This window comes from Cornus florida, unplaced genomic scaffold (genome assembly GCF_030987335.1).
Source record: "Cornus florida cultivar Cherokee Brave unplaced genomic scaffold, ASM3098733v1 CherokeeBrave_3.0.0_Hap2_Chr11, whole genome shotgun sequence".
Lineage (NCBI taxonomy): Eukaryota > Viridiplantae > Streptophyta > Magnoliopsida > Cornales > Cornaceae > Cornus > Cornus florida.
In genome coordinates, this window is record NW_026775581.1 from 114,192,437 (window position 1) to 114,218,701 (window position 26,265).

The 26,265-nt window shown below is 36.1% G+C and overlaps 1 protein-coding gene across 6 annotated transcripts; it reads left to right on the forward strand.

The window, feature by feature from the left end:
- The first annotated feature begins 791 nt into the window (after nucleotides 1-791).
- LOC132285036 (probable serine/threonine-protein kinase SIS8) lies at nucleotides 792-23,708 on the forward strand. Of its 6 annotated transcripts, none has more exons than XR_009472421.1 (14): nucleotides 797-2,095; nucleotides 3,457-3,894; nucleotides 7,377-7,480; nucleotides 8,078-9,372; nucleotides 9,498-9,538; nucleotides 16,270-16,338; nucleotides 17,160-17,260; nucleotides 18,113-18,191; nucleotides 18,301-18,399; nucleotides 18,483-18,551; nucleotides 21,280-21,329; nucleotides 21,423-21,599; nucleotides 23,163-23,477; nucleotides 23,641-23,708. XR_009472421.1 is itself a non-coding variant. In XM_059787193.1 (14 exons), exons 2-14 carry the CDS (start codon nucleotides 1,604-1,606, stop codon nucleotides 23,332-23,334), a joined length of 3,186 nt encoding a protein of 1,061 aa, XP_059643176.1. In that variant the 5' UTR covers nucleotides 797-1,215; nucleotides 1,312-1,603; the 3' UTR covers nucleotides 23,335-23,708. The 6 variants fall into 6 exon arrangements, 5 of the variants coding, with proteins under 5 accessions (XP_059643179.1, XP_059643178.1, XP_059643177.1 ...); XM_059787193.1 differs by having other exon boundaries at nucleotides 797-1,215; nucleotides 1,312-2,095; nucleotides 23,163-23,708; XM_059787196.1 differs by lacking the exons at nucleotides 23,163-23,477; nucleotides 23,641-23,708 and adding an exon at nucleotides 18,883-18,970 and having other exon boundaries at nucleotides 792-2,095; nucleotides 21,423-21,563.
- Nucleotides 23,709-26,265: the final 2,557 nt, after the last annotated feature.

Consider the following 26,265-nt stretch of genomic DNA (forward strand, 5'->3'; position numbering starts at 1 on the left):
ATATATATATAGCATACTGAAAATAATTTTGATTCACATATGCATATATGTTGCTTCAACTGAAGCCGTTTTTTAATATACATCTTATGATCCATGCTTTTCAAAAGAAATTCCATTGTGTGAGGCAAGTCTAAAAAATGTTGAATTAACAAACACTAAATTGCAAATCGATGTACAAAGATACACTATCTATGCAAATAATAAGGGTAGTAATTAACTAATAACCAATCTACTACTTTAATTAGTGTAAGCTGTATTAGGAGAGAGGTTGAGTGTCTGAGTAAAATTAGAAATAATATTGTAAACGTTTGATTTGATTACTACGGAAGTGTTTGCTGCACTTATAAAAAAGAAAAAGGAAATAGAAATCATCATTTATTTTTCAAACCCTTTTTTCTTCTTTATGTTGATTTGTTATCAAAGAAAAAAAAGGTTGTCAGTTTCCTCCATAGTTTTAATCAAAAGATAGCAAGCACTTATTATTAACTTGTAGAAAAGCAAAAGAGGATTGTGTGAATATCAAATTTCGATCATATCCGTAATTTTCACACATTAAAAAAACCGTCAAAAGCCAATTATAGTTGAATGTCTCCGGTTGAAGTGGAAGTCTTACTACTTTCCATCAAATCAATTTTGTCTTTTAGTGGTAATATCGTCTTTTTGTAGATACGACAAAACCATGTTCACTTGAAAATAGCAAAAGTTGAGCTGGAAATAGTAATATCCCAAGTTGTTAATTTGATATTCCATTTATGTACAGTCCACCACAAATTTCCAACTCCTGCAGTCCTGCCCACGCTCTGCTGCTTGGAACTTCAATCACAGTCTAGAGAGAGAAAGAGAGAGTGGGGCAGGGAAGAAGCCAGCTAGAGAGAGAGAGAAAGAGAGAGAGAGAGCAAGTTGGTTTTGTTTCACACTATTTTAAGCTTTTTCTGGGACCATGAAATCCTTGTGCCTCAAAACTCAAGTGGGTCATTTTTGTTGAGGTACTACTCCCACTTGTGTTCGTCTTTGCTGTCTCTGCCTTCAACTTTTTTTTTTTTTCCCTTCCAAACTTCCCAATTACCCTCCTTTCTTTATTAATTAAATGTTCATTATTATTCCCTATCTTGATACAACGATCAATCTATCTTCTCTCCCTTCACGCAATCCCACACATCCACTTCATTGCATGTGTACTGATTTGTTGTTCTATCAATCTGTTTATTCAACGAGGTAATAAACAGGTTATCTTTTTGTTGATGTAGTTGTATACACACACACACATATATATGTTCTTTCTTTGAATATTGTTCTTGTATTACATTCAAGATTGGATCTTTGCTCTGCTGTAATAAGAAGGGTGTCTTCTTTTGATTTGGGCATCTGGGTAATGGTTGTTTTGATTTGTGATTCTTGGATTTGATGAGTTTCTTTGGAGTTCTCTGTGGGGTGGAAGGGCTGTTGACCAAAAGGGTTTTTGGGGTTTGCTTGAACTCTGCAGTTGTTGTTGTTGTAGTGATTTTGTGATTCAGATTTTCATGCTTGGGCCAAGACAATGGAGAGGTTTATGGCCAGATTTTTTCTTCTTTAGCAGTGAATGCTATAGATTAGTGAAAGTAATATGAAGAATCTTCTAAAGAAACTTCATATCATGTCCAATCAATCTGAAGACTCAGAAGGGTCTCCTTCTTCATCAAAGGGCAATAGGTTGAGTGATGGTGCATCCCCTGACAGAGTTTCTCATTCTAGGTCTCATCACAATTCCGAGCATAAACCCTTTTCGGCACTCTCAGGATGGTTGAATTCGGTTACGAATAGACATAGTCCTATTCTTCCATCATCTACAAATGTGGTGGGGGAAGAGAGACTGGAACAGCAGGATTCTGTGAGCAGTAGTGCTCTGGATGCAGCCTTGGATGCAGCCAGGCGTGATTCGGGGTCTAGCAACTCAAGGGATCCCGAAATAGAGGAGGAATATCAAATACAATTGGCTTTGGAGTTGAGTGCAAGGGAAGACCCTGAAGCAGTTCAGATTGAAGCAGTTAAGCAGATCAGTTTGGGCTCCTGTCCTCCTGAGAATACTCCGGCGGAAGTAGTTGCATATCGATACTGGGTAGGTTTGTTTCTCATCTGTCTGTCTCATTGATTTCAATTTGTTGACTTGGTACCATTGGTTTTAGTGCTCTAAATCATGATCCAATATTGAAAACTGGTCTCTCTACTATATGCCTGAGTTTTAATAGGTGTTATCATACCTTGTGTTGTGTGAGCGGCCCTCATTATAAATTTTAATAAACTATCATGGTATTAAAGTCAACTTCACTGTTATATTACACAAATGATATGGTTGCTCATTAATATATATATGGAAGGATCAAATTCATTCCCTTTATTTCTGGCTGTGTATTATAATGTATAAATTTCACCATAAATTTATTTATTTATTTATATGTGCGCTTAAACCTTCAAAGGTCAACGATAACTCCAAGGCCCGTGAATTGGATGGTCTTCACATGTGTGGGTCTCTTGCAATTGTGTAAAGCTCGAGTTGTTCTTGTGTTTATTCTTTGAATCTCTTTTAGGGCGTCATTATTTTTTACACATAATCAAAGACAGATGCATCTGACTGTAAACTTTAGCACCATAATTGACAGTATAATAATATTTGGACTTACCATCATGTTGCATTCATCGCTTCTTTCTACCAGCAAACTGGATTTAGGGGCCTTGAATTATCAACCTTCACTATGTAGAAACTCTAGATATAGATGGGAATGCGTTGTACTATCACTGAGAAGAAGTGAGGAACTGCTACAACATAGAGTAACAGAAGCCTATGATAATGACAATTTAGGGCTCTTCTACGTTAAACTACAGTTGTGAAGCTGGAAATGATTTTTGCTGTCTAGATATCTAATGATTTCTTTCTATTGTTTCTCTTGCTTAGGTAGTGACTGAAACTGAAACTGATCTGATTTGATGTTATTACTGATGGGGCATGCCTTGTTAGTGTTGAGTGATAAGTAATTTTTTGCATATATGCTTAGTTGTAATTACCTCGTGCTTTCTGTAAATTTTAACTGCTATTTCTTCTCTATGCTGATTCTCAATGTAGCAAGAGATCATACCTAAGTAATTATACTCCATAAAATAATATTAATTGCTTGATGCTTGAGTCATGGTCATGGTTTTTATCTTACTTCTCCCTCCCTCCCTCTTTCTCTCCTCTCCCTTCTGAAGCTCTCTCTCTCTCTGTTTTCTCTTTGGGGCTTGTCTTCCCAGGCTACAGTTAGCTAAATAAAGTTAATTTGTAATTATATATCAGCTTTGCTAATGGTAAAAATCATAACTCCAGACAATTTTGAGACATTCCATTACTTGCCTTTTTCTTTTTTCTTTATCTCAATATTACTTTGTCACATGATTATTCCTTTCTAACCTTTCTCATATCGTAGATTTATACATGCTTCACAGAATTACAATGCTCTTAGCTATGATGACAAGATCTTGGATGGTTTTTATGACCTATATGGCATCATGATGGAATCGACTTCTTCAAAGATGCCTTCACTTGTTGATCTGCAAGGAACACCTGTATCGAACAATATTAGTTGGGAAGCAATTCTTGTAAATAGAGCTTCTGATGCAAACCTGTTAAAACTCGAACAGGAGGCCCTTCGGATGGCTGTCAAGTCAAGGTCAGAATCTCTATATTTTGTAGGTAGTGATTTAGTGCAGAAGCTTGCTGCTTTAGTTTCTGACAACATGGGGGGACCAGTTGGGGATCCATACAGCATGCTGAAAGAATGGACAGATCTTAGTTATAGTTTGAAGACAACTCGTGGAAGCATGGTTTTGCCTCTTGGTTCTTTGACAATTGGATTGCCCCGTCATCGTGCATTATTGTTCAAGGTACTAACTGTGCCTTTTGGGCATTATTTTAAATAATTTGAGTAAGTATGTGGCAAATGTGACTTTAACGTTTATAGAAAATAATTAAATAAATAAAAATCCAATAATACATTATTTGAAATTCCTATTAAGTGGCTTAAAATATTCAGTTACTTCAATATTTCGTCATGTGGCATTTTTTATTTCTTTCTATCATGATGTGTGAAGTTCTTGTTTAAATTGTCTATATAATTGTGTCATATTCATGTTTTCCAATCACTTGGTGGATTAAGTGTTTGTCTTGTAAATTTTAATTGGTTGTATGGTTGATTATGAGTGCCCTTGCATAACAACACTGGATGTAAAGTAAGCCAGTTGCATAATGACATTTCCTCCCTGAAACCTCACACTTTCAAGAGTCTCCTCCATGAGAGGAAACCAACGTTTTCTCATTCTAGTTGTCCTTGTTTCCATATTAGGATATTAGCTTCAGGTACTTCATAGGGAAGAATCTAAAATCTTTTACCCATCCATTAGAAAGTTTCATAATCTAAGCCATTTTTTTCTTTGTAATCTAACTCCTTTTCAGTTTCTTAGGACATCCCCACTTGTTTTCCATTGAACTAGTGATTCTTGTGCCTTTGTCTACCTCATCTTTTGGAAACTTCCAAGTGCCGTGCAGTTATTTTCATATTTATAGTTCCTTATGTGAGGTTATTGAGTATGTGTTGGCAATTTCCTATCCAAAACAGGGGTTATAAAATTGAACAAAATATCTTGAGGCAGTTTGACAACCAAAGAAGATGTCGAATATGATAAAGATAGAGAATAATGAAGAATAGGCCAATGTTTGAATAATTAGGTTAAAGTAGGATATGGTTTTAGCAGGGATATAGGAATCTAAGTTGGAATAATTCATTAGGTAGTTGGACTTTCCATGGCCTAGATTTCTTCTTTGAAAAGCTCAAAATCAATTTTCCAAACATGTTTTTCAAAGTTAAAGTTCATCATTGATCAAATATGTGATGATTGAATTGAATTTTTTATGAAGGAAAAATGTTGGATAATGGTGAACTTCAAGTGATAGTTTGATAGCTTGAAACAATTCCAGTGAGCTTCGATTGATAAGTTGATTGGATCGAACTTGTCAAGCACACCGTTCGAAGGGAACTGAAGGGAGTTCAATTGCTCGAACTTTGCTTAGAGCACTTGAAAATGGTGAGTTTCATGTGATAGTTTGATAGCTTGAAACAATGCCAGTGAGTTTTGATTGATAGGTCGATTCGATCGAACTTGTCGAGCACATCGTTGAAGGCTCCTGTAGGGTGTTCGATTGCTCGAACTTTGGTTAGAGCATTTGATTGAACCTGAACTGTTTTAAAACTTGTGAAAATCAAAGTTTAATTGGTTTAACCTTTTTTATTTTATTTTATATAGAATTTCTGTATTAGCTATAAATATGAACTTATATAGTCAGTATGGGGCATTGATTACACATTATTAGGAGAATTTGTAGCTTTTAGAGAGAGAAAGCTTTGAGAATCAATATAAGGTTTTCATAATATACAATACTTTATGTGATTGAGTTTTACAAAGTGAGGAGCAAAATCAGAGATTTATCAAACAACCATTAACTGCGTATTTTTCGTGAAGAACAAGGAACTGAAACAACCATGGAGAGCAAATTTTTGGGTTGTCAAGTTTGTTGACTAGCAGCATCTGAGTTTGAGGAGGTGTTTGTGCCTGGATGAGGGTCTGGTGGTTTTTCTCTTTCTAGGGTTTCCACAAAAAAAAATCGTGTCTCTCAACTTTATTTTTACTGCTCTATGTTCTTAAATGCTTGTGTTAGAGATGTGTGAATTACTAAATAAAACTGAAAATAAGACAGTTGAATTGAACTAAAATTTGAAAAGTTAGATATTGACAATTGAGTATCTATAAGACCTCTTTACCCTCCTACTAGGGTTGAATTGAACCAACCGTACTTTGGCATATTAGAGCCTAGAGTGCCGGTCCGTTCCCTCAATTGGTATCGGAGCATGTTACTTAACATAAGGAGTTGATCTTTGGCAAAATATGGATTTTGGTTGGTTTTGTTTATTATGATATTATTTATTTATTTTTTAATTAATTAATGATTTTTTTTTTTTTTTTTGATAATCTGGTGCACAATACCCCTAGATTTTGTTACAATGACTGAAATTGAGAAACATTTGTTCAAGAGTGATTCTCTATCTTTTGATGTCTATGAGAGTGGATTTGATAATTCTAAATCTCATCATAATGAATCTAATTTAGATATTTATGATATTTTAGGCTTGCTTTTGCTGAGTTACAACTTACTTAAAAGACTGAATTGTTGGAAAAATTAAATGCATTAGAACTTGAATAATAATAATAAAAAAAATGTATGTAAAAAATTGTGAAATTTACAAATCCAATTACAAAACCTATGGAAGGGAAATACTTGTTATTCAGTAAAATAAAAGCTCTAGGGCAAGAGGCAACACAGTCAATGGAATTCAACGAAATTTTAAAAGTTAAAATTGATAAACTAGGGATTTATTTTCTATTTAAAAAAAAAAAAAAAAAAACACAATAGGAACATTGAAACTAGATTTTAAGGATAAGACTGCAAAATCCTCAAAGTTTAACTTTGTTGATAAGTAATATTGTGAAATTATAAAGTTACATGTTCCTACATGTCACTATCAAAGTATCAATCTGAAAAAAGGTCATATAAAACATAAGTGCTCAAAAATAATGGAAGACCTTAAAAAATGGGAAATCATTTAAATCTCTCAAAAACAACAAAAATTCTGAAAATAAAAATTTGTTCTTCTGAAGAAAAAGTAATAAAACAAAAGAAAGCAATAATACAATCTAGGAAGGAAATTTGGATAAGAAGAAAGATGAACACTGTTTATAATCCTCATGACACTAAAAGCACACGACAGTCAGTATAGGTATTTTGGTAATGGATGTTCTAGGCATATGACTGAAAACAAATCTTTCTTTTAAACTTCAACAGATTGTGATGGTGGTACAGTTAGGTTTGGTGATGGTAAATTTGCCCACATTTTAGGTTATGGTTCACTTAAGATTCCCGGAATTTTAGAACTAAGTGATGTTTATTATGTAAATTGTTTAAAAGCTAATTTGCCAAGTATAAGCTAACTATGTCATAAATAACAAAAAGTCAATTTTACACAAGATGACTGTAGAATAGTGGATAAAGATGGGAATTTGATATGAAAGAATAATTCTCTAAAGTTTGCAGTTTTCGACCACTAACACTCACAGAATTTGAATTTCTTAATGGATGTATTTCATTGCACATGATTTTACAATTTTTTCATGCCATATGCCATAACCGTGTTTTATATATTCCAAATTATTTCATTTACTCATCTATATCAGAATCATCTTTCTTGTTTTGGAGTATTGATTTCAGACATGAAAAATAACTTTCAACTACTTGGATGTTTTGAATGGTTGTGTAGGTTTTGGCTGATAGTGTGAACATCCCTTGCCGACTAGTGAAAGGACACCAGTACACGGGTTCTAATGATGTGGCTATGAACTTTGTAAAGCTTGATGATGGAAGGTTCTTGTTGTTTTAAATTTATCTTTTTTATGCCAGCAAGTCAACTAGATGGTCCAAAATTCACTACTTCTTTATTTTTTAATTTCTTTTATGGCAAAAAATCACGATATATCATGCTGAATTAGTTATGAGAAAATTTAACATATTTCCTGTGTCTGGTTATGCAATATTTGCATGATATTGTGCAATAAGCCCATGAAAGGGGTTTCACTTTTTTTTTTTCCTTCTTAATTAAGTAGATTTTGAAAATGGATATTTGTTTAAGATTTTTTAGAAGATAAATCTCTAGGCTGTAGTAGTTAGCAGATTGTATTCCTTCATTCAGGGAGTGGTACTAGACATTATTGACCAATGAATCTAGTTTCTTTTTTAGCCAAAATTGATGTGGCATCATTCTTGAGCCTCTTTATTTTATTCTTATATCTTTGTTTCTTAAACCACCAACCAGTCACAGCCCCAGAATTGAACGTGCATGTAGTTGTTATGGTTGTTCACTTGGTAAGGATATTTCTTGAATAATCTTGTAGGAAAAATATACAATTTGGATTTGCCAAATATTAATATGTTCACTAAAACAAGAGATAATGTGAATTTCAGGGAGTATATCATTGATCTTATGGCGGACCCTGGCACACTTATTCCATCTGATGCAACAGGCTCCCATATAGATTATGAAGAGTCTTTCTTTTCCACTAGTCCTTTGTCTAGAGATGTTGAATCCTCTCATATGGCCTCCTCTAGTAGTGGGGTCGCAAGTTCATTTGAAGAACATCCAGAATTCGGGCCATTAGACAAAAAATCCAGATTTAGAAATCTTACTGACGCAGAAAATAGATCTCATGACAAAGGTGAGATTGTGCCATCTGCAAATTTAATGAGGCCAATTCAAGTTGAGGAAGGATCAAGGACGTCCTCAAATGATCTCAGAAATCCATGCAATTTGAAAAGTGAGCTGGTTCAGGAAATTCCCAGCAGGCCAAATCCTCCTTTCACGCATGCAAGATCTCCTTCCTGGACTGAGGGCGTTAGCTATCCAGCTGTACGCAGAATGAAAGTAAAGGATGTTTCACAGTACATGATTGATGCTGCCAAAGAAAATCCCCAGTTGGCTCAGAAACTTCATGATGTATTGCTTGAAAGTGGTGTTGTTGCTCCTCCAAACTTGTTTACTGAAATTTATTCGGAGCAGTTTGACGTGTCGGCTGCTGAGGCCAAATCCCCAACTGAAGATAAGGAGGAAAGTACAAAGAGGTGTGACACCCAAAAAACTAAGGGTCATGATGATCTTATTCGAGCTCGATTTTTGCCTCATTTGCCTTATCATGGTGTGCATTCTAAAGGATTTCCTTGTGGACAACTGGAGCATCCACTAGATTTAAGGGAAGAAACGGGACTGCCTGTTTCGTCTGAGTCTGAAGTGAATCCAATCAAATGTGTCAAAAACGTTCCTGTTGCTGCTGCAGCAGCTGCAGCTGCAGCTGTTGTTGCATCTTCAATGGTAGTTGCTGCGGCAAAAACGAGCACTGATTCAAACCTTGAACTTCCTGTAGCAGCTGCAGCCACTGCTACAGCTGCAGCTGTGGTAGCAACAACTGCAGCTGTCAGTAAGCAATATGAGCACTTCGAGAATTCTGTTCATTCGTCAAGTGGTGCTGCTGCGTTACATAACCCCATTTACTGCAGACGAAGTGATGGAGATGGAGATGTAGTTTATGAGGCACGAGGTAGTGGTGACCGGGAGCATGATGCTTTGGGGGCAAATTTGGAGGGTGAGAGAATATCAGATAGATCAACTGGTAATGATAGTACAAAATCTGACGTGGCTCTGGATGATGTGGCAGAGTGCGAGATTCCATGGGAGGATATTGCCTTGGGTGAGCGTATCGGACTTGGTACTAACCTTCAAATTTTATTCTATCAAATCTATTTGATACATGTCATATATTTTACCAACTCTATGTGGCTGTCAGATATATTTTATTTTTTAACTTCATATTGTACATCTGTTCTGTTTCAGGATCATATGGCGAGGTATATCGTGGAGACTGGCATGGAACTGTGAGTTTTCTCATTCTAACTTCGTAGTTAAACCTTTTGAATTACGTGTCTAAAAGTCAACTGATGTAAACTTGAAGTGTGACTAAAAAGATTACATGATGAGGGGGCATATAAAATCTCATGAGAAAATTTCTGGGACAATGATCAAAATGCATTTACAACATTCCCACTTACGTTTTAATTTGTGTTTGCTTTAGAGCTTCACTATATACTGCAAGTCTGCGACTAAGATCCCAATTTTTTTACGAAGTTATGTGTGGTTGTCTTTTGTTAACTAAATAATTTTTTTTGTCATTTGAGTTATTTAAGTATGGATAATAATGTCTTTTCTTTTGCAAGGACAGTGGTAGCGTCTTTCTTTTCTTTAAACTGCTAAGTCAGATTGCAAGGGTAGACTTTGGTTTTTTGTTATGAAAAACAGGAAGGGGAGGCTTCCCTATTATTTGCTGCTGGTTTGTTTCCATAATCTTCATTACTATAGGAGACTTGATGAGGGGAAAATATTTTTTAGACAATAGGAAATTTATACATTCATCCTTTATTTTGCGTCTGAGAAAACTGGGGGAAATAATGATTCTGTAATACTAAAAAAAAAAAAAAACCCTAAACAAAACCAAAATGTTTGTATAGGACTAATTGAGTTGGAAATTTTGTTTGCTTAGACAGAGTATGAGGCGCAGCTCACACTTTATATATATATATATATTTCTAACCCTAAAACATAAAGGGGGTTATATACAATACAAGAAAGGCATATTTACATAATGGCCACAAACCCTATATCTAATTACAATAGGACCCCAACATAAATACATATATACATATAAGTGTTTTAACACTCCCCTTCAAGCTGGAGAATATATATCATATAATCCCAGCTTGGAACAAATCGTTTTTTACCGATTATGACCAAGAGCCTTAGTAAACATATCGGCTAATTGATTTTCAGACTTCACGAATGGAGTAGAAATGTTTCTAGTCAATAGTTTCTCTCGAGTGAAGTGACAATCAACTTTAATGTGCTTGGTTCTTTCATGAAACACCGGATTGGATGCGATTTGAATAGTTGCTTGGTTATCACAGAACAGTGGAATAGGAATCTTGAATATTAACCCAAGTTCTTCAAAAAAATGTTGTATCCACGTTAACTCACTAGAGGTATGGGCCATCGCCTTGTACTCTGCTTCAGCGCTTGACCGTGCTACAATTGTTTGCTTTTTACTTTTCCATGTAACAAGACTTCCACCAACAAATGTACAATAGCTTGTTGTAGATTTTCTATTTGAGGGAGAACCAGCCCAGTCAACATTTGTGAAACCTGTCACGTTGAGATGACCATTAGATTTATATAGTAATCCAAAACCTGGAGCTTGTTTGAGATATCGAATAATTTAAAGAACAACATTCCAATGTGGTACTCTAGGAGCACTCATGAACTGACTTACAACACTAACTGCATATGAAATGTCAGGTCGGGTGATAGTGAGATAAATTAATTTCCCAACTAGACGTCGATATTTGCCATGATCGTCAAATAAATCACCCTCCTTAGGTAATAATTTTATATTTGGTTCCATAGGAGCATCAGCAGGACGAGTACCTAACATACCTGTTTCTTTTAACAAGTCCAATACATATTTCTTTTGAGATAGACTTATACCTTCCTTGGATCTAGCAACCTCAATACCCAAGAAATATTTGAGTTTGCCTAGATCCTTTGTGTGAAACCGATTCTGTAAGAACAATTTCAATTTTGCAATGCCGTCAGAATTATCACCTGTTATAACAATATCATCTACATATACCACAAGAAATATAAAGCCAGTTTTAGTATGTTGGTGAAATACCGAATGATCTGTCTGGCATCTGTTAAGGCCAAAGGAAAGTACTGCCTCGGAGAATTTTCCAAACCAAGCCCTTGGAGATTGTTTCAATCCGTACAGGGCCTTTTTAAGACGACATACAGCATAACGAGACTCCCCCTGAGCAACAAATCCAGGTGGTTGCTCCATGTAAACCTCTTCATGTAAGTAAGTCACCATGTAAGAAAGCATTTTTCACATCTAATTGAAACAATGGCCAATTACAATTGGCGGCAATGGAAATAAGGATTCGGATAGAAGAAATCTTCGCGACAGGGGAAAAAGTCTCATCATAATCAATACCATAGGCTTTTGTGTATCCCTTTGCAACAAGGCGAGCCTTCAATCGCTCAACAGATCCATCATGGAGATATTTGACAGTGTAGACCCACTTACAACCAACCGTTTTGGAACCGGGAGGTAAGGGAACAAGGTCCCATGTCCCATTATGATGAAGAGCATCCATTTCATCTATCATGGCTTTGCGCCTAGCTGTATCAGATAGAGTATCCTGCACAGTTTTCGGAACAGCAGTAGCATATAACGTGGATAAAAAACAAGAAAATGAGGGCGATACCTTTTTATAGGAAACAAAGTTAGATATAGGGTGTGCAGTGACACAAGAGCGAATACCCTTACGTAATGCAATAGGAAGATCATCAGTAGCAGGAGGAGCCTCAATGGAAGTAGACAATTTCTTGTTGGGGGGGGGGGGGGGGGGGGTGGGGGGCGGGGCGACTACACACTTGAAGTGGCGGTGGCACATGAGGTGCTTGTGGTGGGTCACAGGGTAATGAATGTGACACAACAGGCAACAGAAGCAGCAGTTCGGTATCTAAAGAAGAACTATGTGAAGAAAAATAAGGAGTATCCTCAAAAAAGGTAACGTCCATGCACACAAAAGCACTACGAGTGCTAGGATCCCAACATTTATAACCTTTTTGAGTCCAAGAGTATCCAATAAAGACACACTTAATGGCACGAGGAGATAATTTATTAGTGCTAGGGTGTAATATGTGAACAAAACACACACACCCAAAAACACGAGTCGACAATGCAAATAACGGTCGAGTAGGAAAAACAAAGGAATAAGGACATTTGCAATTAAGAACGGAAGATGGCATACAATTAATTAAATAACAAGCAGTTAAAACAGCGTCGCCCCAAAATGCTTTTGGAAGATGCATATGTATCATCAATGTCCGAACTATTTCAGTTAAATGCCTATTTTTCCGTTCGGCTATGCCATTTTGTTGAGTAGTATAAGAACAAGAAGTTTGGTGCAAAATACCACGAGAGTCGCAAAAACTAGAAATAGCACCTTTGACATATTCCATAGCATTATCAAATTGTAAAGTATGTATAACACACCCAAATTGGACCTCAATTTCTTTTAAAAATATTTAAAATATGGAAAAAAAGTTCAGAACGGTCTTTCCTTAAAAACAACCAAGTCATCCTTGAATAATCATCAACAAAGATAACAAAATAAGAAAAACCTGAGTGACTAGTGTGACGAGCAGGACCCCAAATGTCCGTATGCACTAATTCAAATAAAGAAGATCGATGATTAACGATACGAAGAGGGAAAGGCACTCTATGGTGCTTACCCAACTAACAAAACTCACAATTTAAAGTAGACACCGACTCAAGGAAAGGCAAAGCAAACTTCAAATACCGCAACGAGGGATGACCTAACCGATAATGCCACTAGTACACAGACATCTGGGAATGTAAAGCAACAGTGGAAGGTTTGCAATCCAAATAGTATAGGCCATTTCTGTTACTGCCCCCACCAATCGTCTGTTTCGTGTTGAGGTCCTGAAAGACACAAAACGAAGGATAAAATGTGACAAAACAATTTAGTACTTAAGTCAATTTACTTATAGATAATAAATTAAAGGGAAAATTTAGAACTAATTGCACAAAGGATAAAGAAATGGATGGGATTAATTTAATTGTTCCCTGGCCAATAATGGAACATGTTCTACCATCAGCCAGATTAACAAAAGATGAGGAACTAGACTTCTGAAAATTAGAAAATAGAGAGGCATCTCATGTGAGATGGGTAGAAGCCCCAGAGTCAATAACCCAAGGGGATGCTGAAGTCTATAAATCGGATACACATGCAATATTACCTGATTGCGCAAAATTAACCACATCAGTAGAGTTGGGATGTGTCCGGTTGACCAATGCACTGAACTCAACTCGTGATAATGATAGTGTCACGGTGTCACTAGTAGATGCAGGTGATGGTAATACAGAAGTTTGACCAAGAGAGTGATGAGACCCCGCAAGGTCAAAGGAAGACACTGCTTGATTTGCCCATGTTGGTTTCCCATGAAGAGTCCAACAGTTCTCAACAGAATGATTAGTACCCCGACAGTGGTTGCAGATGCGAGTATCACTACGTCCACGACCACGGCGACTGTGACTTCTATCACGGCCACTACCGCCACGAGAACTACCTGAATTTCCACCATACCCTCTATTGCCACTAGTAGTATCACCCGAATTTCCACCATACCCTCTGTTGCCACTAGGAGTATCACGACCTTTTGAGGACTGTGGAAAAATAGAAGGAATCATCATAGCTGAATTTTCTCACACTCCAGTGGGCGTCACATGTGATTGTTCTGAAACCCGAAGTAAGCGGGAATAAATGTTGCCCAAAGATGGGAGTCCTCCATCACCAGCAAGGATCTGATGCCGAATATTCTGAAGGCTCGGGTGTAAACCAGCAAGAAAAATGGAAACAGAAAATTCCTTATGTTGTCACGTGAGAACTTCAGGATTGGTAGTCAAGGGATGGTACTGATTCAACTCATTTAACAGGCTTTTGAAAGTACCGTAATACTCACCGAGGCCTTAACCAGAGAGGTCAGATTGACGAGAATGGAATATCTTTTCATACAATGAATATATGCGAGAAACATTCATGTCCATAGAGTAAGTTTCTTAAACTGCATCCCAGATTCCCTTTGCAGTGTTGACAAACATAAAAGTGGATGCAATGGAAGGTTCCATATTGTTCCACAACCAGGACATAACCATATAGTTATCAGTTCTCAATCCTCATATGTTGCTGATGTTGTTGATGGAGGATCAGTTGTAATAAACTTCAGCTTTCGTCGGGCACCTAAAGAGATCTTTACTGCTTGAGCCCATTTTAAGTAATTAGAATTACTTAATTTCATAGTTGTAATTTGCAGCCCGACAGGATCAACATGTGTTGCAGAAGATTTAACTCCAGTAGACCCAGAAGCAACAGTTGAATCTTCTGACATGGATATATGAATATGTAAAAAAAAACTTATCTGCGCTATGGTAAAGTCACCCCGATGCCAAATCTGTACCGAAGAACCAAAGAAACTGTTGCACCCGAGAAGGCCAGAACAGAGTTGAACCAGGAACAGAAGACGACTCGGAGCAGAACAGACCCGGACCGTAAATCGGGTCGAACGGGCCGGACCTTAAATCGGGTCGGAACAAATCCTGTTTATGTTAACCTGGATTGGGATAACGAGAACCCTGTAGCCAAACACCGTTCTTCTTTACAAAATCTCAGTTCTCTAGCAAGCACGCAGCGGCAGCGACAGCGGTGGCGGCGATGGAATCAATAAGCAGCGACACAACTCGCGATAGCCATCAGTGACCAAATAATGAGCAGCAATGACGAGAGAAGGTGGTGAGTTCGTTGACAACCAAAACGGCAACAACACGAGCAACCAAACTGGGCTTCAGATCTGAGACCAAGCAACGAGCAGCGACGGAGAGAGAAGGCGGTGAGCTCGTCGACAACCAAAACGGCAACAACTTCACCACTGTCACAAGCTCTGAATAGATCTATACAAGAACGACACAACTGCAATTTCCCACACTCAAAACTTCGATCAGCTCTGATACCATGTAGAAATAGAGATTTGTATAGAAAGAGAATAGAGATACAGAGAGAGAGAGCGAGAGAGCTCAGACAGAGTATGAGGCGCAGCTCACACTTTTGATATATATATATTTCTAATCCTAAAACATAAAGGGAGTTATATACAATACAAGAAAGGCCTATTTACATAATGGCCACAAACCCTATATCTAATTACAATAGGACCCCAGCATAAATACATATATACATATAAGTTTTTTAACAGGACGCAAACATGCGAAGTCATAAAGAGACAAGTACTTAAAAGATATTAATTCCCTTTCTATTTGGCAGGAAAAAAGGAAAAAATTGGAGAAGCAAGAAAATGAAATTGTGTCAAAGTGGACTTGACATGTTGGGATAACATTTAAGGAACCAAACTGTAGATTTATTTATCTAGATGACATGAAAATGTCACAAAACCTATCTTCTGATGTTTTAATCTCTTCACATGGGAATTTATCACGTTTCTAGTCGGTTATGGGAAACACACAATGGTATTGGGTTTTTTCTAAAGCTACTAGCAAATTTCCATTAATTTGGTAAAGGGCATCCTAGGTTGTGGGTTTCTGGTCCACTGTAGGTAGTCCCAGTAGCTATGATATGAATAATATGATTTCAGGTCTATGAATATTCTTAAAGTTAACAATTCCGTAATGTTTGGGCCAGTGACGAGGACTTTGCTCATTGTTTCTTTCAGTTATTTGGTAAAAACTGCTACAAGTAGCTTGTTTTGGAAAATTTACTTTTGTTGTTGGTGTTCCAGCCTGAGTGAATATTTGTACAGGACTGATGCCCAAAATAATTTAATTGCATGTTATTCTTATTTGTTTGTGATGAAAGTTTCTTGTTAGTGTTTTTGTTTGCTTCGTTGCTATTTCTTATTTCTCTCATATTATCTTCGAAGGTAAACATTTTAAACCTTATTGCCACTCTTAATCTTTCAGGAGGTTGCTGTTAAGAAGTTCCTAGACCAAGCTGTAACTGGTGAAAGGCTCGAAGAATTCAAAAGCGAGGTACGATATGTCTCTTCTCTGACATACACTCCTTAAAAAGCCTCTTTAGCAAATCATGAGTAGATTTTGTGAGGTGAAAATGGCATCAAATATATTATCATTATGATGCCTTTACCACTGTGCGATCTGTATGGAAGTATCCTTTCGATGATGCCATATGAGGTGGCACCGACTCATCATGATAAACTAAGAAGGTTTTGATACTTTTTTTTTCTTCCCCCGGCTGTTTTGATACATCACATTATGGTCATCATCATAGATTTCTCTGACTATCTTCAATCTAGTTTAGTCAATTTATCCATGTTGGTCTTAATATTGAAATCATTCAGTGAATGAGTTAGCGTGAACGTAATTAATCCTGTTATCTGGCTGGAACATTGTTTTGGCTGTTGAGAGGTATAGATGATTCCCCCATCTTGTCATGGCTCAAATTTCAGACAGTTCTAGATAGTTCCAACAGTTTTGGCCAGTTTCAAATGAAAATGGCTATTTGAATGGTATACAGTCCTTTTTGGGTCTTTAGCTATTTTTATTATCTTATGAACAGTACTATGATAATAAGGTCAAAGACAACTTTCCTTTTAGCCCCAGCTACACACATAATTCAAGGAGATGCATTTGAGACCCTAAAATGCGTTGAGAGCTGCTGTGTGTTGTTCTACTCCCCTTTCCCCAACCTCAAATTCATTCACCTACAAGGCTACACCCGTCTCCATCTTGTGGATTCATGTATTGATACTTTTTTTTTTTAAAATTTGTAAATGAGTAAGTAATGGATTGTCAATTGACATCAATAATTCTGATGTGTTTTGGCTTGCTAGGTTCGGATCATGAAAAGGATCAGGCACCCCAATGTTGTTCTCTTCTTGGGAGCTATTACTCGTGCTCCAAATCTTTCAATTGTTACCGAATTTCTTCCTAGGTATGCTGAAACTACAAGTTTTTTATTTATATATTTGTTTACATCATAAATATGATTTTCGGGAGAAAAATGCTCTGAACTATGTCATAACGTTTAAAGACATTGTCAAGTACCATCGCCTTTATGATATGATACTCAGGATCTCAAATATGATTAAAAGGAATCTAAAATGCCCCCATACATTCAGGTTACTTCTTGCAGTTTTTAATCCCAAGTACCTCTACTCTACGAACATTTGCAAAGTTGACAAATGGTTCTACCTCTTGTTAGATTACATTTTATCAGAATGCACAATTATCACACAAGCATTATCTTTTTATTTTACCACCAAGGCTCTGGCTCAAGTGGTATGCCCTCCTCTTCCCATATGGTAGGTTTAAGGTTCAAGTTCCAGTTGGGGCAACAGCGGGTGCGTGTATTCTGCCTATCAAGTATCAATATATCTATATATAATTGTGGAGGGTTATTCCTTTGGTTTCGGTATCACAGCCAATTATTCTGAACCAAAGTTTATCCAAGCACAATTTTCTAACACATCAATGGAACTATCCTCAAATTTGCTATACCGACTTCTTCATCCAAAGGCTTTATTGATTACTCATTTAGGGAACAGTTAATCCTTTACTTGGTCAATGCCATACTGTTTTGGGCTACTATTGTTCTGTACCATTGATTATTGAGCTTATCTCATTTCATGGGTGGCCATGGTTGTTAAAGAATTCTTTTAAATCTGTATGTTTTTGTTAGAGTAATCCAGTTCCTCAGCGAATCGTTGTTCATGTTAATTTACTTAATATAAAAGATGGTCAACTTGGAATTTTGAAGCTTATTATTATCATTATCTTTCTGCAGAGGTAGTTTGTATAGGTTAATTCACCGGCCTAACAATCAATTAGATGAGCGGAGGAGATTGCGGATGGCGCTTGATGCTGTATTCTCTCATTTCTCTTACCTTGATTTCAATGTCTATTGGCAAAGCTTCTGGTTAACTTGTTGACTCACCGGGAATAATGTTTTTGCTTAAATAACTGAACTTTCAGGCTCGGGGAATGAATTATTTGCACAACTGCACACCAGTAATAGTTCACCGTGATTTGAAGTCTCCAAATCTTCTTGTTGATAAGAATTGGGTTGTGAAGGTCAAGTTCTTATCTTGAGTTGAGAATCTTGAATAACATATTATATAGTTCCCAAACTAAAGATTTTTCTGCCCGTCTTTCAGGTCTGCGATTTTGGCTTATCACGGATGAAACACAGCACATTTCTTTCTTCAAGGTCTACTGCAGGGACGGTAAGCTGTACTTACCAATTTGTACCTCAGCTTTTGTCCTTCTTTGGCAGCCATTAAAGAAATTTATTTTACTTTGTCTTATTTGTTTATATGTTGTTCATACCAGTATTTATATGGTTTCTTATCTCTTGCTAGACATTGCATCCTTTTGATGGAACATAACATGCTACTCTGCTGCATATTAATTCATCTTTGCTTGCATTTTGTTTTGCCTTTTTATGTTTTGGTTATTTTATTGTGTATATCTTACTGGAGACTTTCCTGATGGCCTACAGTACTTCTGCAATACTGGAAATTGGCTGATCTTTGGTTATGCTATTTTATTTATCAGCCATTTTGTAGAAGATACCTCAGTGCTGTTGGTTCTAGTACCCAGGACTTTGATGATGCTTTAGTTGCCAAGTTTCTCCTTCAAAAAGGTGGTTGCTGTGATCTATGGTTATAAGATACCTCCATGTTTATGATGTATTTTCCCATCTATAGGGAAATTCAGTTGGAACTGGTGTCTGAGTTGCGTAGTCTTTTTGCCTTCTCTTTAGAATTGAGATTGGAATTCATGAAATAACTATTCTTAATATACATAAAAACTAACTTTGCTACAAGAGTTGCAAGACACTTTATGATTATTCTGGGAGCAAATAGTTGAACTAAAAGGGACTTGAAGTACATGCGAAAGAAGGAGATGATCAGCCCATGCATCTCCGTGTTCGTTACTGGTTATCCATTGCTCAATGCTCATGAAAAGATTTAGTAAGAAAAGATAAGAAAGCTGCTACTTGGTGTTGGTTCCCATTAGTTGAGGGTCGAAGGAGGGGTGAATTGGTTTAAAGAAGTGTGATAGTTGAAGAGATGGGTGAAGATATTTGGATTATTCATAAAATGGTAAATTGTTCAATGTTCCAAATGATTCCAGATAAAAAATGCAGGAGCATTTATCTTCGCTCATTTTTACTGCCAAAATTCATACAATACATAATATTTGGGATATATTCTTGGTTTCCAGTTGTCCATTAAGGTCACTTGCAAAGTTGGGAGATCATTTGGTCCGTGGGTAAAACATATTGATCTCATTGCACCTGTAATAAGTGGAAGTGTAATTTTATAGAGGGTAAGACACACTGAGGGCAACCGAAATTAACATTTGATGGAGTTATAAATGGTTTAAAAAAGTTAAATATTATAGGAGAGATGACTTGTAATAGAAAATAATGGAAAAAGAGAATTAATGTGGCCGACTGCATTCATATGGGATTAAGGCAAGACTTATCAAAAAAAAAAAAGAAAAAAGAAAAAAAAAGGGGATTAAGGCAAGGATGATGATGATGATGATGATGGTAGTCATCTAATGACTGGTAAATTGCATGTTCCATTTTTCATGAAAGGCAGAAAGTAACTCAGTTTATGTATGTACACACACACACATTGAAATGGGCAAATATTAAAGCTTGCTAGTAAGACAAATATATTTCAAGGCAGTTTAGAGGAAATATAGTATGATGCTACAATGTGGGGATAGTGCAGCAAAATTCATTAAGATCGTATATTCGCATGCCAGAGAGATGTAACTTTGCTCTCTTAATAATTTCTTTGAACGTGTGGAAGGCTTGGCGCCCCTAGCAGTTTGAATGCAAGACTCCTAGGGCATGCCCAAAGTCCTTATGGCAACTCAGTTCCCTTGTGGGAGTTAACAGTCACTATTATATCTATCTCAAAGTTAACATTTTCCACCCAGGGGCCTTACCAAACCCCAGTCAAACCTATCTTCTAAAAATTAGCCTATACTGTAACAAGATAAGACCTGAATTCTATTCCGAAAAACTGTAAAAGCATCCAGACTAAGAAAATATGACAATGTTCTGAAAAGAAGCTCAATAATTTTTTTGAACATGTGAGTGATTAAACTATGTAATATTGTGTGATAGAAACAGAGGAGAAAGAGAGAGCTGAGGATTTAGAGAAGGGGGCGATGCATCTTCCAAGCCTCTTGATCACAAGATCAGAGGAGGGACAGAAAGAAAAAGAGGCCATAAGAGAGGATAGATACAAAAGCAACTTCCAAGCTGCTCAGATATAATAGGAGAAAAATAGAACTAGAAAAAGAGAGCAGAGAGGGCTTTATGAAACTGTCACTGTTTTTGATCCATATAAGCATTTGTTTTTTCTTGAGAGGTCTACTTATAGGCTTTGAAAAAACCCCTAATAACATAATCTAATATAGTACAACACAAGGCAGATCTAATTCCTAAAATTTAGAAAACATTAACAAGTTAGAAAATATGGTAATATTCTTAGAAAAGACTCCTGATAGGGCTATAAGTACTACATGTTAATCAGTTTCCTCATCATCTTCTCAGGGGTTGCCATGTCAAGAGGCTTCAGAGATCTATTATATGACCATATCCATCGTGAGGAAAGGACTGTCACATTAAGATGCATCACAAAATGAACCGAAGCTTTTGGTGCAATTGCTGTAGAATTTGCAGTTTATTACCCATGTAGGAATTAAAAGAAAGAACTTTGAAAAAATAGGAGATCTGAAGCAGATGAGATATTTTGTTGCAATTCTACTCATAATTGGTGCGGTCACCTTCTGTGGTTGTGTGGTTATTGTTGTTTGCAATTGATTTCATTGTCATTCGATACACATTTTATTGGACCGATGCCTCTTTAACAGCAACCGTTACACAAGACATCTTTATTAATGCCATGGTGTTTTTCTCTTCTTCAGGCAGAGTGGATGGCTCCAGAAGTGCTAAGAAATGAACCTTCAAACGAAAAGTATGTTATTTGCTTTTTAGCATATTGGGCAATAAATTTGAAAATTTGTTCTTGATTTTCATTGAATTTGGATGATATTTGGTCCAAATGCAGGTGTGATGTCTTTAGTTTTGGAGTCATATTATGGGAGCTTTGTACTTTGCAACAGCCATGGGGAGGAATGAACCCAATGCAAGTTGTTGGTGCTGTCGGATTTCAGCACCGCCGTCTTGACATTCCAGATGATATGCATCCTTCTATTGCAGATATTATTATGAAATGCTGGCAAACGTGAGTATACACTACATTTTTGCCTTCAATTTTGGGGCTGCAAATGAGCTGAGTTTCTTATGAATGATTCTGGCTTGTCTTTCTATTGAATTTGGCTCGGGCTTGTCCAGTAGCCCGAGCCGAATGTGGAGGCGTTTCACTTTTGAAAACAGACTAGTTCAACTAACCACCCCCTCATAAAAAAGAAAGAAGGAGACATTTCATGTTTGAATTGTGAGAGAGAGATTTTTTTTTTTTCTGTGTGCGTGATTGAGAGACAACAATAAGATTCATTACATTGATCATGTATTTGAGTCTAGCAGAGCCCAAACTGACCATTTTTTGACAATCTGAGTCTGAACTCCTATCCTGAGCTCATTATGAACACTTACCTTGAATGACTGAGCCAAGCTCAAATAGTATGATTCTCAGGTTGGTTCATTTGCAGCCCTATCCATTCCATTTATTTGAAGAATGCATGGTGAAATTCCGCTGCTGTTTATATTACAGTGATTGACAATATCTGATGCCTGTTATGTTAACTGACTTTTTTGCTCCCAACTAGAGCTGGTATCTTTTTATCCGATAAATAGTTTCCTTTCCTTTGATCACAATCTTAGATATTTCAGAGAGTTTGGGGAAAATTAGATCATGGGTTTCTCTTTTCAGAATGGGAAAGCTAGTTTTCACAATAATCTGAAAGCATCTGGATTCTTCACTATGAGGAGGGTTGCTTTGTATCTGAGCTCCAATTCCAAAAGGCTAACTTTAGAACCAAGATCACACTTCCGACTCCAAAGTCTGCAAAACTTGAATTGTGAGGTGCTTGCTATTCAGCAACTCCTTCAAGGATAAACCTTGTGAACCCAATTTTGGGCGATCTTATGTCTCTTTTGGTATCCTCCATTGCAGTTTGATTGTGGCTTCGAATGTTCATAATTCAAACCTTACGCATATAAATAGTTGACCACATGTTATTTCATTTTTAACCTCTGTTATACAATTATACTAGCTTTGTTGAAACCGGCTTGACTTAGTCCAAGTCCTGATAAATGTGCATTAGTTTCAAAGGCTTAAACTGGTTCAAGATGGAGCCATCTATAAGGTCAAGTTGATAGTCTGAGTGGCTCAACTGACATTCCTCTCAAGCAAGTTAGGTGGCATGGATCCTGACATATGTAGATGATAGTATGGTAATGTTTGCTATGCCCATGCCATATTGTTGTTCTTCTTCTTCTTCATTTTTTTTTATTTTTTAATTTTTTTTTTCAGTTTGGTTTTACAATATATGCAATAGTATTGTTATTAGAAGCACATTTCCTCAAATTCTTCTTTTGGGAATGCACCACTTTCCTCAGTATTAACCTTTCTTCTCTATGATTTGCAATCCTTGCCCCACCCCCTCCCCGGCATGCATAAAAAGGGACTACACTATTATCTAATTATGTATATCATGGGAGCATGAGTTTGCAATGTCTATGCTTGTGTATGTAATGCATAATGGGGATGTTGAATGTGATTATAGCAGTGCAGTTAGGCTAACAATCAGACAGACTTTTAACATTACATCAATATAACCTGTAGAGATCCAAAATTGCGGCCTTCATTTGCTGAGATCATGGCAGCTCTGAAGCCACTACAAAAGCCTATAACCAGTTCACAAGTGCCTAGAGCCACTGTGTCATTAAGCAGTGGCCAGGGGAGGGGTCAACCGTCGAGAGCTTTGGAAGAACCAGAAGGTCAAAAAAGTCATTGACGAAGAAGCCAACTGAATAACCCATTGGATTGCCCAAAAATGGAGGCAAACTCGGGATTACACGGGACAAAGGAGAAAGAGATTTTTAATGACTCTGACCAACATATACTTGGGATATGAGATGATTGTGATTCTTTTACCAGGTTTCCTTTTCCCTTCTTTGTATTCTTGGATAGGTTGTGCAGCCATCCGCAAAGTTGTGTATTATTTTTTTCTTTTTTTTTTTTTTTGGTAAAATTCATCTGGATTTGTTGTAATTGAGTTTTGAAGTTTTTGTTTTTATGTTTTTATTGAACTTTGTTTCAGGTGAGTGTAAATTAGAGAGATGATAGAAGTGCCTAATTCAAAATCAAAGGAGAAGGGAATTGAATGTATGTTGACTTTGTGCACCCATAACTCAGCATGTTATCCTGACTTCACAAGCTTCTACACAGGTGTGGAACAATACCCTACCTACATTGCCACCTTCACTTTTTCTAATTCTATAGAGCAGCTATACACCCCAAGCCAATAAATTAATTATCCCAAAAGAATAAAAAGTTAAAGTATAGCCAATGCAACCAACCGTATATACCAATCAAATTAAAAATTACAGATGTTGCCTTTGGGAGCACCGATTCTTTGAATTTGTAGTTGGAGAAAATTTATTTTAACGGACGTTCAAACTATCTTGATTAAATAAAGAAATGACCCGGAGTCTTCAAGAAGCCTTGCTTACTCCTTTTGGGTAGGAAGGATAGAGATCTGAATTCTGGAAATTTTGATGCGGAAAAGGTTGAATGCCAGATAGATTGTACTATTCCTTTTGGTGAGCTCTTCCAACCAAAAATAATTGAGACAAACTAATTGGGTTGGAGTCTTTTAGCATAGAATAAGAATGATTAGCTCTGGGAGTTTGTGAATGAGAATCCTGGGATGGAGGCCGTTCCAGAAATGGAACCGGAAGCAGCAGGAGCGGAGGCTGCTCTAGCCCAGACAAATGAAGTCAATTCGGCCAAGTCTGTTTTGAGACAGCGCGAAAAACTAAATTGAGCTGGTTGTAATGATAACATGGTACCATCAGCTTATTAAATACTGTCATGTAATGATATGACTCACTAAAATAAAACACTTTTACTTATGTGACATGAAATAATTGGTTGATTGCACAGATAATAAAGTATCAAAAGGTGTAAGGAAGTTTTTCTCGGAGACTAAAAAAATTTCGCAGTGTTGCAAGATTTTGCAGTGGAATTCTGATTAAAGATGCATGTAGTGGAGAAATATATATATTGGTAAAGTGAAAATAATGAGTTTTTGTACCACATAATATGAAAATAGAAATCAACTTGTAGTTTTCACACAAGCTATTATATAACAAGGTATTTGTTAAGGTCTTCAATGCTGATTCCATTTGTTCAAAATGCTTCATGTTTTCCCTTTCGTTCGGCTAGTACAAACTACAAAGTACAAATGAAAAACATTCATAATTGAACGCAGTGTTAATTATTGTGGAATTAACATAATTCAACATTTTAAAAACGATTTCTAAAATTTACCAATTTATCAAAAAAAAAACCAAAAACTAAAATTTTATCTAAATTTCAATTCAAGCAAACTATAAATAATAAAGAATAACCATAGTTATTGAAGGGTAAAGGTGTACTAATACGCGCTGCATGGAACATTAGAAAACATAATATGACATTGCAGAGATGCAGCAGACTTTGCATCGTCAGTGAAAAGAAGGATAAAAAACAAAGCATGCAGAGCAGAGAAAAGAAAAAAGAAAAAATAAAAATAAAGTAAAAATAAAAATAAAAATCTGAAGAGGGTTCACAACAGAATTCTTTTGTATTAAAGAATGGATTACATAGAAAATGATGACAGAGACGAGAGGCTAAACATAATTATTTTGTTATGTTACTGGGAAAAGGGTAAAGAAGAACATTAAAATTTAAAATTTTTGTGAGGGGGCAGCCTTTTAATTTGTGGGGGCAAATTTATATAGTTGGTCCATTTTTATAATATCAATAAGGTTTTCTTCATAAATTTTTAAAAATTTAAAGTATAAAATGCAACCAAAAAAAAAAAATTTAGTGAGGGCGAATTGTAATTTTAGTTGGGCATCTTCATAAATTCTTAAAAATTTGAAATATAAAATGCAAAAAAAGAATTCAGTAAGGGTAAATTGTAATTTTAGTGGAGGCATTTTCATAAATTCTAAGAAAATTAAGGCATAAAATGAAAATATAAAAAATTCAATGGGGACTTCTACTCCCACTAATCCTATGTTGGGTTCGTGCCTGATTACGATGAATCCATCACAAATTTAATTTATATCTATGTGTGTGTAAAACCCTATAAGTATCTTTGTATTAACAAAATTATATATTGTATTTAGTACAACAGAGATCATTCTCTGCAGCATTTTAGAATTTCATTCTACAATACTCCCGACCTTTATAACGTTGACATCTATACAATTCATTGCAAGATCCTTGGCCTCTATATAAGAACATCTTCAATGAGCTCTTCGAATTTAGGCTCTTCGAATTTACCACATCAGCATAGCATTTCTTATAGCCACGTCACCTTTTTAGAGTCTTTAAATTTTAGCTATCGGATATACTTCAATGGTGCATTTTCGTTCTCCAAAAATATTAATATTTTAATATTTTTTAATTTTTTAATAAATTTTAGTTTTTAACTTTTTCCTAATTGCTATATTTTTAAAATGGCTATATCATACAAAAATTTAAACAATACAACATTTATTATTAAAAGCAATACGATAAAGCATAAATTTAAATAATACAATAAAAAAAAAAATACAATACGACATGAATTAAAAACATAACAATTAGGAAAAACTGAACAATCATATGGAATGCTTGAGATAATCCTATGGAAAGCTTGAGTAACCGCGTGTGCGTATAGATGCTAATATTT

Coding starts and splice junctions, on each gene's coding strand:
- LOC132285036 (XM_059787193.1), top strand. CDS start 1,604: ATGAAGAATCTTCTAAAGAAACTTCATATCATGTCCAATCAATCTGAA. Junction 3,895..7,376: donor ATCGTGCATTATTGTTCAAG/GTACTAACTGTG, acceptor ATGGTTGTGTAG/GTTTTGGCTGATAGTGTGAA. Junction 17,261..18,112: donor GTTACCGAATTTCTTCCTAG/GTATGCTGAAAC, acceptor ATCTTTCTGCAG/AGGTAGTTTGTATAGGTTAA.